Genomic DNA, 14,059 nt, shown 5'->3' on the forward strand with positions numbered 1-14,059 from the left:
CATAGAAACAAAGGCATACGATTTTTGTGCGCCACTTCCTGTCCACCACCATTCTAATACAACTAGCCTGGCTAGAGCAGCGCTTTTTTGTGTGTGGGGCGTCGAGAATTAGCAATCAAAGGGAAACAACTAGAGACATCAACGATCGCCTAGCAAACAAAGTTCTCTCTCTTACACGGGATGCTGACTGTTTCCATACAATTTCTTTAGCATCCATTCTTCTAATCTAAGCCAGTGTGTATCAAAATCTGTCTCAACAAACTTTATTTAGAGTGCACAGAAATGTTAGTGTAAGATTGTTCATATGTTGTGATTTTTTTAAGAGCAGCTCCAGCATCGAGCAATGGGAACAAACCTCACATACACGCATATACAGATGAAAGTTATCTCCCTTAAGACCGCCATTTTCCAAACATTCAATTTTGTGGATAAATGGGTTGATAGCAACATCGGATCGAGTAACCTGACATGGATATAAATATGAAATATCGAGAGGTAGGTAAACGATTTTTAGGCATTTGTATTAATGTAACCAACTTAATCTTGTATACTACCATCATATTATATGGAAGTCATCAGAGAGAGAAAGAAAACACTTTATTTGTTCCAGAGGCCAATTCGGGAGATCTCGATTAAAAATAATATTAGAATTAATTCATATGCATCCAACAGACTTTTGCATTTATGTTTCATTCATTCGCCCCATTCAAAAGACGCATGGCTGAAACAACGAAGGACAACCTCAGTCTATGTCCATCATGCCGGTATACAAAATCTGCCCGATCGGAGTTGGAAACATCCTCTCGACAAGATGTGCCCGTCATCACGAAGGATTGCAGACCCTTTCAGAAGTGCCTGTTATATAGAGTCTGTGAAAAGTATTCTGGGCTGTCCCAGTGACTTTGGAGCACACGGATACCAGACAATATTAGCTGCTCATGCTCTTTACCGATAAACTGTGTTAAATGAAAAGGACAGTACGCTCTTTATGTGCAATCAATAAAAGTGCCGAAGAAATTGCTGGGAGACAGAGAAAGAATTTAGCTTCCGGAGAAGGAAGAGGTGCGTTTGAACCTTCTTCATGACAGTTTGAGTGTTGACATCCTAACAAAGTCGCCAATCAAAGAGGTATTTAAAAGCAGGAACAATTTCCACCTCCACCTCGACTTGGTTGAAAATTCACACGAAAATCAGGCCATCTCTTTAGTCTTACATTAATTTCAAAGAAATTGTCATCGTAGTAGCAGTAAATTCACCCAAAGCTACACGATAATGGTTCTCCAACATTAGCACAAATGATAATAATAAAGATAGCAATGCAATTAATGACCATCATCTATTATAATCCATTATATTGAAGCAGATGAAAATCAAACGATTTTAGAGTTGAATGAAGAAGGAATATTTTGTTTGACCATTATTTGAACTTCTAGTGAGAGTGTTTGAGAGGATTACTTGTATGATGAGTTTATGATACATTTGAGACATGATACAAAGATATGAGGTTTTCATATTCAGCACAAAGATACTTATTTGGCCCAGTAAAGCAACTGTAAAGCCATTAACACTAAGTGCTAAGACAGCCAGTTTTTAGGATGTGACATCAAATAGTATGAATGAGGATGGAATTATTTTACCTACTTATTTTTTAATATATTTTTTAGTCAATACTTATTTAATTTATTTTGAAAAAAAAGTATGATCAAGAACATGTTTTGAAAAAATTTAAAAATTAAAAGATATAGCAAGGAAGATTTTCAAAAGTTCTCTGCAACCACATAAGTTATGTATCACATGAGAATTAATAATGATTGAGGAATATGGTATTGTTTTTCTTTTAATCAAGCAGATGCTGATTTGTTCCAGGTTCAGGGATGGCTAGACCAGCTGTTTGCAGGAAGCCGAGTGCCTGAATATGAGCATAATGAACAAACAATAGATATTCTGTACCAGCTTATGCAGAGAAATAGAGCATGTGACAGGGACACACAACTTCTTATTCAGGATTTACAACAGAAGGCCAAAGAATATGCATCAGAAGGTATGTAGTTTTCTCAATGGATATCTGATTTGTAAAGCCTTGTAAAGCTTTTGTCCTTGGTGCTTTAGGCACATAAAGAAATCTACATGTCAGTTATAAAGAAAGAGCAAGTGAAGTGCAAGTATCCTGGAAAACAAAACACATTTAAAACTTTGCATAATAGACAATATTCTTTCATCTGTATCTTATAAGTATGATGGTTTTCCTTTTTTCTTTCTCTTTGTCTTTGAAATTTATAAAGTTTATATCACAAGTTATTCAGTGGGGTGCACTTATAGCAACATTACATTTACACTTAACTGCTCATTTAAATTTTTGTAAAAATGTTGCTTCAGGCCACCGATTGGCAGCAGTTTTGAGAAGACTGAATCTGAAACCAGCCAGTCTGTCTCAGTCAGGTATAATGAGTTTGCGTACTCTGGCTAATCTGGCGTACCTGCTGAGGGTACGTGATGCAAGTGATTCTAGGTGAGTCCTGTAGTGTATGGGAATACTATCTATAACAGCTATGTATATAGTCACACAAATATCGCAAAACTGTGAGTTAATTGATGATCATCAGCTATGATGCTGGCTGTTTCATATGCACCTTTGAGCACCATAGCAGGTCAAAATAGTTTTCAGCCATTTCCTTTGAAAATAAGGCAACAATTTTTATTTTTTGTCTTAAATCTGTTGAAGGTCATGAGCTGTTGTTTACTCAAAAGTTGCTTTCATCTGTATCCTACTCTATCTTCTGATTCTTCTGGACCACTGCATTCAGCTGTACCTATCCCAGTTTAGGATATTCAATATGAAACTTTAAAAAAAATTGTTTAACTAAAAATAAGATTAAATTACATTCAGGATGAAAATTGTTATTACTTCTTGAGTAAATACTTACTTTGTTCATTTATTAAGCGAAAAAAGTGATGACTGATAATAAATGAACATGCTTAAACACTATTGTAAGTTTTAACTGATCCAGAAGTTGTCTTTCAGCTTCTTACTAGCACTACAAACATTGAAGGATGAAATAGACAGAACCCAGGAAGCTGTTATTAAAGAAAAGCAGCTTTTGGATCAGCTGACATTGAAGAGCAAGATGCACATGTTAAGTGCACTTCACTCCAAAAGTATGTTAAATGTTTAACAGTAAAAGTAGGACATTTTTGCCTTTTAATTTTCCCTTTAAAACTTGTTTGAGAACATGGTACTTCATAGACCATTCAATCATATGGATGATTTCGACTCCATTCTCTCAACTTCTTCAATTCTGGTATTGATAAGATAAAATTTCAAGAGAAAGGCATCATCTTGTCAAAACAGATGCTGCTTTACTTTGGAAGGTTACCATTTTCAATCTGATTAATATTTGTGTGTGTCTACATGCAAAACAAGAACTCTTAACCTAGTCTATTATTTGTGCTTCCTAATGGCTAGATATGGCACTATATCTTCTTGTAGGTCAATGTGTTATGCTAGTTTTGTAATGGCAAAAGGTACCATAGCCTCATAGTTGTGGGAGCAGTGAAGGGCAAGGGTTTCACCCTATCTATGGCATAGGAAAGTGAAGCTAAACCTTCCTTTTCATTAACATGTTACCTTATCCAATAAATCAGGTACCCACAAATTCTGGGTGGAAGAGACATGGAGGTTTTTATTCATGCATTTCAGCACGAACCTGAAACCCAAAACATTCAGTTCCAAAATCAAGTAGACATACCACAAAGCTACAAAACCTCCCTGATGTTTCCTCTTTGTAATGATAATTAAAGAAGGAAAACCACAGAGGAGAAATGTATTTGCTTTTCCAAAAGGATTACAGAAAATGCTGTTTGATGCAAAATAAGAACAGTTGCACAATTTCATTTAACAAACCCAGACAAAAAAAACAAAATATTTAAAAAAAACAACCGAAATTGTAGTTTGATTAGACAGAGCATTTACTTAATTGTTTTCAGCGCATACCAATGCTAGAACAGCAGTCGGTAGAAGAGAAATCACAAATGGAAAAGCGCACTAAGGCTGCTAGTTTCCTCCAGACCAAGGCCCATGAGTATGGGACACATATTGCAAAGCTTAAGGTAAGAGGCTGGTCTTGCGTTTACTTGTTGCTGTTTATTTTTAGATTATGTGAATAAGTTCAAGCAAAAGAAAATGATGAATATTTGGGGGGGGGGATTTTTGTGTTCTGATCTGAGTAGACCAACAGATCCTGCGAATTATATTATTAGCAATTACCTAGTTGCTTATTTCATGGGGTTCGGTCAAAACATTTTTGAACACGGTCATAATTCTACATTGTTTTTCTCTAATAGATCTACAAAATCTGTAATCTGGATTTCAGAAATAAAAAAGTTTCTGGAAGCATAAAATTTAAAAAGACAGGACGTTTAATAAAACTGTTGAAAGAAACAGTTAATAGCAAATGAGTCCATAAAGTCCTTTGTGGTATTTTCCCTTATTCTGTAGTTTGTTCATGCACAGGTCTACTAATCTGACCATTTCCTGCAAATATTTAAAGAACATCTGTACATTAAGGATGAGGTTAAATATCATCTTATAAGTAAGCAATGTCAGAATACTTGTAAAATTATGTCTCTTGGCATTGCAGGCGATTTCTGTTAGTAAATAAACATTAACCCCAGTTTTCATGTAGTTTGTTAATTGTGGGATCCAGTTTGTGATACAGGACAGATATGGTAAGCCAATATGTTCAAGTAAAGGCTTTGAATGTTTATTGAAATAAGTGTTTGTTTTAGTGAGTTTTTGAAAACAAGGCAAAAGTGCAAGTGTCTTCTGTCAACAGGAAAACCTTAAAAAGGTAGAAGCAGATTCATCAATCTTTCATGAGAACCTGGTCAAGAAGGCCCAGGTATGGCTCAAAGTTATTCTAACAGGCAGAGCATGCCATATGCAGTTTCATACACACATACACTCTTTGAAGATGGACTCATGTCTTTTTTTAAAAGCTTATTTTTCTGTTGTGCATTTCTCATGTTTGAGTATCTTTCTATTTTTTTTTACCATGTTCTTTCTACAAAAGAAATTCCATTGCGACATTGTATATACTATTATTATAAAAACAGAAGCAAATTATGCACATACAATCTGTGTAATGCTTGATGTGAATACCCTTCTTTCGGATCCTACGTTAGTTGTTTGGGTGTTACTTCTTGATTCTATGGTCGGTGGGAGTGGTCTGGTTTGTTGTTTAAAGCAAACTGAGGCATACATTAGAAGCCATTATTTTAATTATTTTATATTTAAGTACATTTTAATTTCTTGATTAAAAAAATTTACATATTTCATTTCTCCTTATTTTAGGATCTTCAAAAGCTTCAAGAGCAGCTAAAGCCAATGAAACAAAAGCTTCAGAATTATCATGACTTACCACCGGTTGGTTTTTTAAAAAATAGAGCAATGATTTAAAATTCTAAATCTTCTATTAGAAAGCTGTTTTATTACATGGGTTTGTTTCTCCTGATTACATGGACAGAAGAGGAAGGCTTTAAATGTATTTTGAGTGATAAATGATTTTATGCTCTTAACATTAGTTAAGCTTCTTAGCAAGACAGCCTCGTTGCAAGCTACACTTACAACTCACATTTTAAACAACTTTCAGGACATTTCACAAGCAAAGGTAAAAGTTGCAGAACTGAGACAGAGAGTGGTGAGTATTGTGCAAATAATCTTTTTAACATCTGATAATTTTATCTGTTTTCTCTTTGTCTGAACATTAGTGGTAAACAGTAGAGGTTCCATAGCGTAGGACCATTAATGTTTTAGTTTTCTTAAACAGCAAGAAGCCATGAACTGTATAGAGCTAAGGGCCTTCTTAACCTGATGGATATTATAAAGCAAGTAACATCATGATCATACAGAAAAAATTTCCACTCACACATTTACCAAAGTATGTGTCCAAACAGGCCAACTGCCTCAAAGTGGACTAATCACAAGGTTTATATATATATGCATTTAACCTGTAGTGTGATTGAAAGTAAGAAAATGATGTTTTTGTATGCTTTCAGAGGGAACTGGAAGCGGAGATGGCTAGGAGGATAGACCTGATGAGACTCTGACCAGTTATTTTGATCGATTCCCTAACCTTTTGATGAACCTTTCCGCCCCAGCTGACTGTAATGAATGCTAAATTGTGACCATTTTTCTTGTGTAGAATGTTATGTGTTTACAAATGACAAGCTGTTCATCACAAGATAGGAATATAAATTGTTGTTTTAACACTTCGCTCAAGATATTGACTGCATAATATTGACTGCTAGGGCATGAATGGGCAGCAGTGAAAGGGGCCACATGTTATCATGATAGTAAGTTAGGTATGTTTTAACTAATGATTAAAATTTGGAGGATACTATCAAACATTTCGTCCGTGATGTGGTCTTCTTTTTGTTGCACATAGCAGAGCTCAAAAGTTTCTGGGTCTTAGCAGCAAGAATTCCTCCCCTCCATCACTTTGTACTGTTTCAACAGCACAGGCATTCAAGTCTGGTTTAAAGAAACTTCTTTCCCAATTATCTCAAGGGGAGATTCTTCTCCCCCTCTTTCCTAATATTGGTTGCTTTGTTAATTATGCAATATACGCAATTTTGTTCCATTTAAAAAAAACAACATACATTTTGCTGGTTTTTTGAGGATTTATCTGTTGCTTTTGTACTGTGTTGAAATTTTCTGTTAAAAGGCAAGTCTTGCTTAATTAACTATTGTTGTTGCTGTCACTTCTTTGAATGTTGCTGGTGGTTCCATAAAACCGATATGAAAAATATGTTTTTAACAGCAGTGTTCTGAGTACTAATTTTACAAAATGACAAGTTGCGTCTTTGCGTCAAATTAAATATTAATTTGGGAAATAACCTGTGCAGTTTTTGAGAACTTGAGGCTCTCTATCTGTCACAAGAACAGACAAAAGCACATTTATCAGCACCCATCAAGACATTTGTTCTCAAACTATTCAAGGCAGGAACTTTTCACTTTAGTTTTCCCAAAAATCGAGATAATCTTTTATTAGTGATATCCATACATAAGTTACAAGTTGCATAATTAGACCAAACAAAACTCATTAAATTAAGCTCATAAAAATTAATGCTTAAAAACAAATTGGTCATTGGTAAATTTTCTGACATGGTAAAACAGACTCCTAGATTTAAAAAAAGTGAAAATGCACAGATTTGCTTTCCTCAGAAAATTGTCATCTACATGTCATTCTACCACCAAGTATGCACTGCACTCTCAGCTGCCCTAGAGTTAACATTTTGTCATGAGGCAAAAACAATCATCCCAACAGAATATATTTTGTCTTTGTAATTTCAATGCACTATCTAAGCACTGTGAATGTTGCTATACCCCAGTAAGTTTACTCCATGTTACTGCCACGAATTTATAACTACAGTCCTAGGGGTAAAGCAACATCCACATGTCACTTGTCATACTGCAATTCTCACATCACTAAGGCTTTGGTAGGGAAGAGCAGTGGTCAGGGCTCATCAGCTGTTGGTCAAAAACTGTAAGCAACTGACATGATTATTGTAACGTTCTGCTGCAGGATTAATTAACGGTAGTAAGAGATGCATAACTGTCACACACATGCCCAGTTTTCCAAGCCAATGTTTGAATTTTGACAGGAAAGTGCAGGAACATTTAACATACAAGACCTTTGCCCTTGATCCACCTGTGACGAGAACTGATCTTTTTCATGGATAAAGCTCCAAAATGTGTTCACCACAACAAAGCCCAGCCCCTGATACATGAACATCAATGCACATATGTTATATTCTAAGATAAAATACTTCATTGCTTACCCAAAACACCACCAAAATGAGTCTGTTATTGACATGACAGCAATTCTGCACAAACATTATCATCATACTACTGATTATTCTAGATATGCAATATAAAAATAAATGCTATATTTTGCACTAGGCTTTGACTGATATCACAAGGTATTTGAGAGACATTTGATTTGGCAAGTAAGTTTCAGAATGTCTCTCTCATCTTTTCTATTAAAAAGAATCACATTTACATCCATACACCCATACATCAGACACATCCACAAATATGCACTGCAGTAGGCACAATCCTTCCAAAAAATAAAATTACAATATAAAATATCAGACACAAAGGTTATTAAGTCTGCTCCATTTCATCATCTCTGTATAGTGCACTTTGCCTCAACAACTGTTTGATAGAATCAAGTAAACAATCACAGGTGTCCTAAAATATTTGCAAGCAGCCTGTACCTAGATCTATTCTTGCTTATTATTATTATTAAATGATTACCATGTTCATAAACTGTCAAAATGAAACATCAAACACAACATGCTCTAAATTAACTCTTCAGCTCACATTTAGCAGAAGCTAATCCATGTTTGTGGATCTAAATTGACTAGTATCAATGTTTCATTTGTCCAGCAGTTTTGTGCTATGTTTTTTTGTTTTTTCTTTCAAAGTTTGACATTATTTGGACCAGATTTTTTCCATTATCAACCATGGTTTTACCCTGACATGGATTTTAGGAATCAAACAGCATATCCAGCTGTTTCTTTGTCAATCATTCCACTTTGATTGCAATAATACACAGATGTCACTTTCAAATTATGGCAAAAACTAGCATTCCAATTGTCTCCTTAGAAACAAGCTGAGTACAGGAAGGCACATTATTTCAACCTGTTTCTTGCCAAAGGACAAAGAGCAGCAGAAAGTTGAGGGGAGAAGCAACAGACATGCCTAAACACTTTGGCGTTAAAACATATATGGCTCCATGAGGCATGATGATGAGGCCAAAATGAGTTTTTAAAAAACAATTTCAAAGAAATAATTCCTCTGCGAAAATTCCCAACCAAATTATGTAGTGCATTTTAAAAACATATCTCAAGCGTCAGCTTTGGTGACCAGTTTACAAATATTATCTCCCTTTAAGTCGACTAGTTGCGCTTAGGTTCTCGCCCCTTACTTTTTCCAATGAAACAACAGTTGGTAGAGTCGAGCGAAGCAGGGTTCCTGCACATCTCCTGAGTCCAATACTACCTCCTCGTGGCCCGCATCACACTTGCCGAGCTCCTCTACGTGCACTGTGAACCCCCTCCCTACCAGCTCCTCCACAACGGCCTCCACGTACACCGCCTCCGACACGCTGCTGTTGGTGATGGGACTAAGTGACACCTCAGCGAACACCCATCTGGTGCCGCTCTCCTTGTGGCGCGCACAGGTGTGCAGTGGGTTGAAGGTGCGAGGTAGCCTGTCTTTGTGATGCACCGCCACCACCACCCGTGTTTTGGGCCAGAGCGTGTTGCACTTGCCGCTGAGGATCGTGCACCTGGCGTTGAGTGCGGCGTTGAGGATCGTCTTTACGGCCTCCTCAAAGTTGCCGAGGAAAGCATGGTACTTTTCTTTGATCTGTAATCACGACAGAAGATAAGGGTTTGGGTTTCAAAACAGGAGCTGAGCTCCATGATGTTTACGAGGCTTAAAATGTGGTTATATTACACAGGGAAGATGCAGTCTCTCTCGCTCTCAGACAATTCCTTGCACAGATGCATGTGGTTTTTGAGGAGTTGACATGCGGCATCACTACCATGATGGTGTCTCACGCTACAATATGTTAATTCCTGTACAAATAAGCACTAAACTAAGTGAACCTTTCTCGCTTCACATATATATATAAATAAATTAAGTGAAGTCAACACAGCCTACAATTTAACCACCATCTTTTCACTCCTCTCTCTCTCTCCCACACGCACGCTTGTCAGTCCATTTAACCAGGAACAAATAAAAAATCTGAAAGTACATTCCAAACTATATTTGCGAGCTGATGAAGTCTGGCTTCTGGGGTCATCAGTTCCATACCAACAAAATTTCCTTTAAAATATCACTTTTCCAGCCCCACAGATTCCTAGCGAAATATTTCTGAGATCCTCAGGTAGCCCACTCCCTTCTCCTTAAAACGAACCCCCACCCAATCCCAAATCCCACTTCAACCGAAAAAAAAAAACAAAACAACTGATGCCTCCTACCACCCACCTACACAAATGCGCTTAGATGCTTACACACGCACTCAAGGAGACGTTACCTGCTGCGCCATGATGCCAGGTGTGAACTCCAGCTCACCGGCCAGGTCCTGCAGGCCAAAGTAGATGGCAGCACGGTACACACGCTCGGTCATGTCGGGTGGCGGCAGCTCGCCATCACGCAGGTAGCGCAGGATGCAGGCGAAGGCGGCGGCGTCGGCGTCGATGAAGTAGCGGCCGTCGTGGTCTTGCGGCTGACGGTGCAGACCGCTGAACATGGCGCCCAGCATGGTGTTGCGCTGCTTGGTCAGGGTCAGCAGTGTGGTGGTGAAGTGCTGGCCGCCCACATTCAGCTCGATCACGTTGGGATACTGATGAGAAGAAGAAACACCATGGGTTGCCAACGTCCACATTTCTAGACACGAGTCGACGTGCCACACGTGCAGTCAAGATCAGGTGTTCGTGGGGTGGATCGGTGTCTCTCCCCCTCCCCTCTCTCCTAGTCAAGTTATTTTTACTTGTTTGTTATTTTGAGTTAATTGTAAGCAACATAAGGGTTTATAATTTTGCTTGTTAGCTCGGAAGAGTGGGTTCTAGCCTGGCAATCTCTTTCACACATACACACCACCGCACACAAAAACCGATCGCAAATACCTGATTTAATACAGGTATTAACATATATATATATCACAGTAATTTAATTAGAAACATAATCTATAGACATTTCCTTCCGCTTCAGTAAAGATGCTGAACACACCAGCAATACTGAGACTGGCTATATGTACGATCTTGGAACTGCGCGCTATTGTAGGCGCTAGTGTAGCATACATCACACGGGTACATGCACAGTTTAACATCAATACCTAGCTTACTACCCGATCCTCGCATCTCTAAACATTTTCCTTCCCCCTCCCTCAAGAAAAGTTGCACGTGAACTACGTGGAAATTATTCTCGCAGCTAAAGTGAGTTTTTGTCTACCCCACCCTTGAACTTCACTCATCGGTGCAGACGTCGTTTTTTATGTTTGTTCATGCTGCCTGTAGAAGCCTAAATGTTTCCTGTCCTGAATGAGTAGGCAACTCTTAATCAGGTTCATTGTGGTATAAATGCAGCAATAAATAGAAATAAATGTATGTGTAGCCATGTCGGTTTAACCTCTAAAACATGCTGCCTAGGCAAGGCTCCAATCTGCTCTCCATTCCTTGCAAACTGACTTTTTAATGTCCACGCTTATTAGGGGAAGAGATGTGAGGGGCTGGTCCTCAAGAAGTCTAAAATGAGCAGTAATAATATTTGTTTTATTTCTTTACTTGTATACTTAATCAGAGGTAAGGTTCGATGGACCGTGTAGCTGTATGTCTGTCTGCCGCCTCTCCCTTCCCCCTCCGGCCCTCCCACACGAAAACATGACCAAACCAGCGCAACCAGTCGGTGTACACTTGTCATGGTTCACTGGGTACACTTGACCTTTAGAGCTGTCGTCTTTCTACACCCCGCAAGCGACTTTTCTTCTAAGCATCATGGAGATTCAACAGCTTTCCCATTTGTCAAACATGTTATCATCCCCTTTCAAAGTGACAAATAGGATTGTCAGAAAAATATCGACTCTTGTCTTCTTGTGTGCGTGTGTGTTTGTCACGCGAGGACATGTCATGCGAATTTACATATTAACTCAAGTAGTGTAACCGTGGTTACATTTTAACTAGTTGCGCGGTGTTGACATTTTTTACGAACAACGTCGTAATGTTTACATTTAAGTGGCATCATCCTGCTTACATTTTTTTAATTAGAAGCGCGAGCGAATTTACATGTTTGAGTACCGTCATCGTGTTAACATTTAAAATCGTTAACGAGAAGCTCGTGAAAGTGTTGTGCAAAGTGGTCGGGATCCGACATTCTGTGTCTGTGATGAATGTGACTGTCATGAAAACGGGTGAGCGTAAATCAGTGCAGGGTGATCACCAACCATGCAACCATCGGGCTCGAACCTTGTAACACATTTCTGCTAATCTTGAAATACATCAGAGTAGTTTCAACAGACTGGTCAATACTGACTCAGTGAGCAAATAAAGAGAAAACTGCAAATAGCTAAAATCACAATTGTAGTGCCGCTCATCTTCTCCAACCGGAAAGACATTAGCATCGTATTAATTTTGACCAGACCCGCTCTTTATGACGAAGCATCTGCATGCGTGCAGCACTTCACGGACGCATGCATTGCGCAGTTTGCGACGATCGAGCTTTTTGGGGACAAGTGAGTGAAAATAGCGAAGAAAACTTTCTCATGTCCAAAACTTTCCAGCCCGCCCTACCATCCCCTTTTCTTCCGAGGAACACCCGGAGGAACGTGCTGCACCTACCGTCTGTTCTGCACTGTCCCTGGCTGAGCAGGCCATGTTTACATCCCACAGGTCCTCAGACTTCACACAGCGCCGCCCGACTGGGTTGCGTAAACTCCTCGCCATGTAATGACGTCGCTCGCTCGACCAGATGTCTCTTTGTGGACTTTGAACCCATGGCGGCCGACGCGCCCGACCCCGTTCGGTTCGCTCACCAACAAAAGCACGTTTGTGTCTGGTTGAGTGCTGCAGCTCGTGCTGTACTGTAACTGTCAGACTTTCCTACAACAACAGCTGTGCGGATGGATGAGAGGAGGAGGAGGGAGGAACTGTATCGGTTGCGGGTGCTCTTGTCAAAACACTGGTGTGAGCAGCTGTGACGATGAGCAATATGTAACGGTATGTGCTGTGAATATCGGCGTATTACCGGGAAAAAGGTCTACCTCCCATCCACACACCCCTTTCTCTCCATAAAGGTCAGGGAAAGAAGGCCACGAAATATAGAAACAACGTGGAAGAATAATGTAGTGGCGGAGGGAACCCAAGTGCCGACTTCTTCCGTGTGTAGACCATAAACTTATCAATGTCATCTCGACACACCACCCATCAGTGACGCTGAGCATGCGATGACAGTGTCCGCTAGCACGGTGGTGTGGCTACCCTTTCACCAACAGCTGACACTGACACCAACTTATTTTTCGACAACTGTTGCTCAAAGCAGAGACGTTATACCCTCTGCTCAAAGTTAATCCTTCCCAGGTCAGGGTCAGCAGTGTAAAATTTGGGCATCTGACAATTGGAATTGTTTCCCGCTTGTGGACAAGGATTCTTCATCAGCTAAAACTCCCTCGTCACTTTAATTGGCATTTAAAACCAAACTTAATTGTTAGGTGTGAATTACTCGCTCTTATTCTTATTCGGAAAAGCAAATTCTAACCAATATTTCTTTAATCACTTTATTTTTATGTTTGTCGAGGGTCGATTTTATTATTATGATTATTTATTTTTTTTAGCGGTCACTTCACTGACTTTGAATTTCTTGCGCTAGTGCCTGCACAATGTCATCATCTTGCAGGTGTGATTTAATACAATACATCTTTATTATCTATGTCTGGTTGTGACAGAGAAAGAAATTTTCCTTTGTTGCTGGGAGCACCCACCATCAACTTAGAAAAAGATGCACAATCAACTGAAGAGATTACTATTACACCTCATACACTCACAGTTACACCAACCCCTCACTCTTATCAGATACTCTTTCTCTCTTACACACACACATTCAGATTAATTTGTCCGCAGATCTCTCACCCTTTACATTTCTTTGACTGTACAATGGGTTTGGAGCTTAAATCCTGTTTAAGATACAATTATAAGCGTGTCTCAAGATGAATATCATATTCTTAAATCCTCTTTAAGCTTCAGTTGCATTACAGCGTCGGTCTCACCATACAAGCTCGTGATTTCATTAACCTTTTATCCGACGAAAACCCACCTGAAGTTCAGTTTTTCAGAAAATCAGGTGGTGGGTGGGTATTAGATGGGGCCGGGGGAGAGGTGGCTCTTCGAGTCGTATAACAGACGAGGTGTGCCTTGTCTCTGGCGATCTCAGCTGACGAGAAACTGGTTTTGTCAAATAAGATTATGCAAAATCCTCTTGAGCACGCGAAGTCGTACG

At 39.1% G+C, this 14,059-nt stretch overlaps 2 protein-coding genes across 2 annotated transcripts; one reads left to right on the forward strand and one right to left on the reverse strand.

Moving 5' to 3' along the window:
* The first annotated feature begins 363 nt into the window (after nucleotides 1-363).
* LOC112554390 (HAUS augmin-like complex subunit 1) lies at nucleotides 364-6,891 on the forward strand. Its single transcript, XM_025222149.1, has 10 exons — nucleotides 364-495; nucleotides 1,867-2,041; nucleotides 2,377-2,509; nucleotides 3,023-3,156; nucleotides 3,464-3,483; nucleotides 3,985-4,107; nucleotides 4,833-4,898; nucleotides 5,351-5,422; nucleotides 5,649-5,696; nucleotides 6,055-6,891. The coding sequence occupies exons 1-10, from the start codon at nucleotides 469-471 to the stop codon at nucleotides 6,103-6,105; spliced, it is 849 nt and encodes a 282-aa protein (XP_025077934.1). The 5' UTR covers nucleotides 364-468; the 3' UTR covers nucleotides 6,106-6,891.
* Nucleotides 6,892-7,005: 114 nt separating this feature from the next.
* On the reverse strand, nucleotides 7,006-12,879 carry LOC112554128 (BTB/POZ domain-containing protein KCTD7-like). The gene is made up of 3 exons (XM_025221736.1): nucleotides 12,406-12,879; nucleotides 10,107-10,415; nucleotides 7,006-9,433 (listed from the first exon to the last, which is right to left on the reverse strand). Exons 1-3 carry the CDS (start codon nucleotides 12,508-12,510, stop codon nucleotides 8,987-8,989), a joined length of 861 nt encoding a protein of 286 aa, XP_025077521.1. The 5' UTR covers nucleotides 12,511-12,879; the 3' UTR covers nucleotides 7,006-8,986.
* Nucleotides 12,880-14,059: the final 1,180 nt, after the last annotated feature.

This window comes from Pomacea canaliculata, linkage group LG13, assembly GCF_003073045.1.
Source record: "Pomacea canaliculata isolate SZHN2017 linkage group LG13, ASM307304v1, whole genome shotgun sequence".
In the NCBI taxonomy this organism is placed as follows: domain Eukaryota; kingdom Metazoa; phylum Mollusca; class Gastropoda; order Architaenioglossa; family Ampullariidae; genus Pomacea; species Pomacea canaliculata.

What these genes read in the sequence shown, in the direction of transcription:
- LOC112554390 (XM_025222149.1), top strand. Translation starts at nt 469, where the DNA reads ATGGATATAAATATGAAATATCGAGAG. An exon ending in TAAATATGAAATATCGAGAG is followed by an intron (nt 496 to 1,866) that starts GTAGGTAAACGA and finishes GATTTGTTCCAG; the next exon opens with GTTCAGGGATGGCTAGACCA. An exon ending in CGTGATGCAAGTGATTCTAG is followed by an intron (nt 2,510 to 3,022) that starts GTGAGTCCTGTA and finishes GTTGTCTTTCAG; the next exon opens with CTTCTTACTAGCACTACAAA.
- LOC112554128 (XM_025221736.1), bottom strand. Translation starts at nt 12,510, where the DNA reads ATGGCGAGGAGTTTACGCAACCCAGTCGGGCGGCGCTGTGTGAAGTCT. An exon ending in GGGACAGTGCAGAACAGACG is followed by an intron (nt 10,416 to 12,405) that starts GTAGGTGCAGCA and finishes TCTTCTCATCAG; the next exon opens with TATCCCAACGTGATCGAGCT. An exon ending in CTGGCATCATGGCGCAGCAG is followed by an intron (nt 9,434 to 10,106) that starts GTAACGTCTCCT and finishes TCGTGATTACAG; the next exon opens with ATCAAAGAAAAGTACCATGC.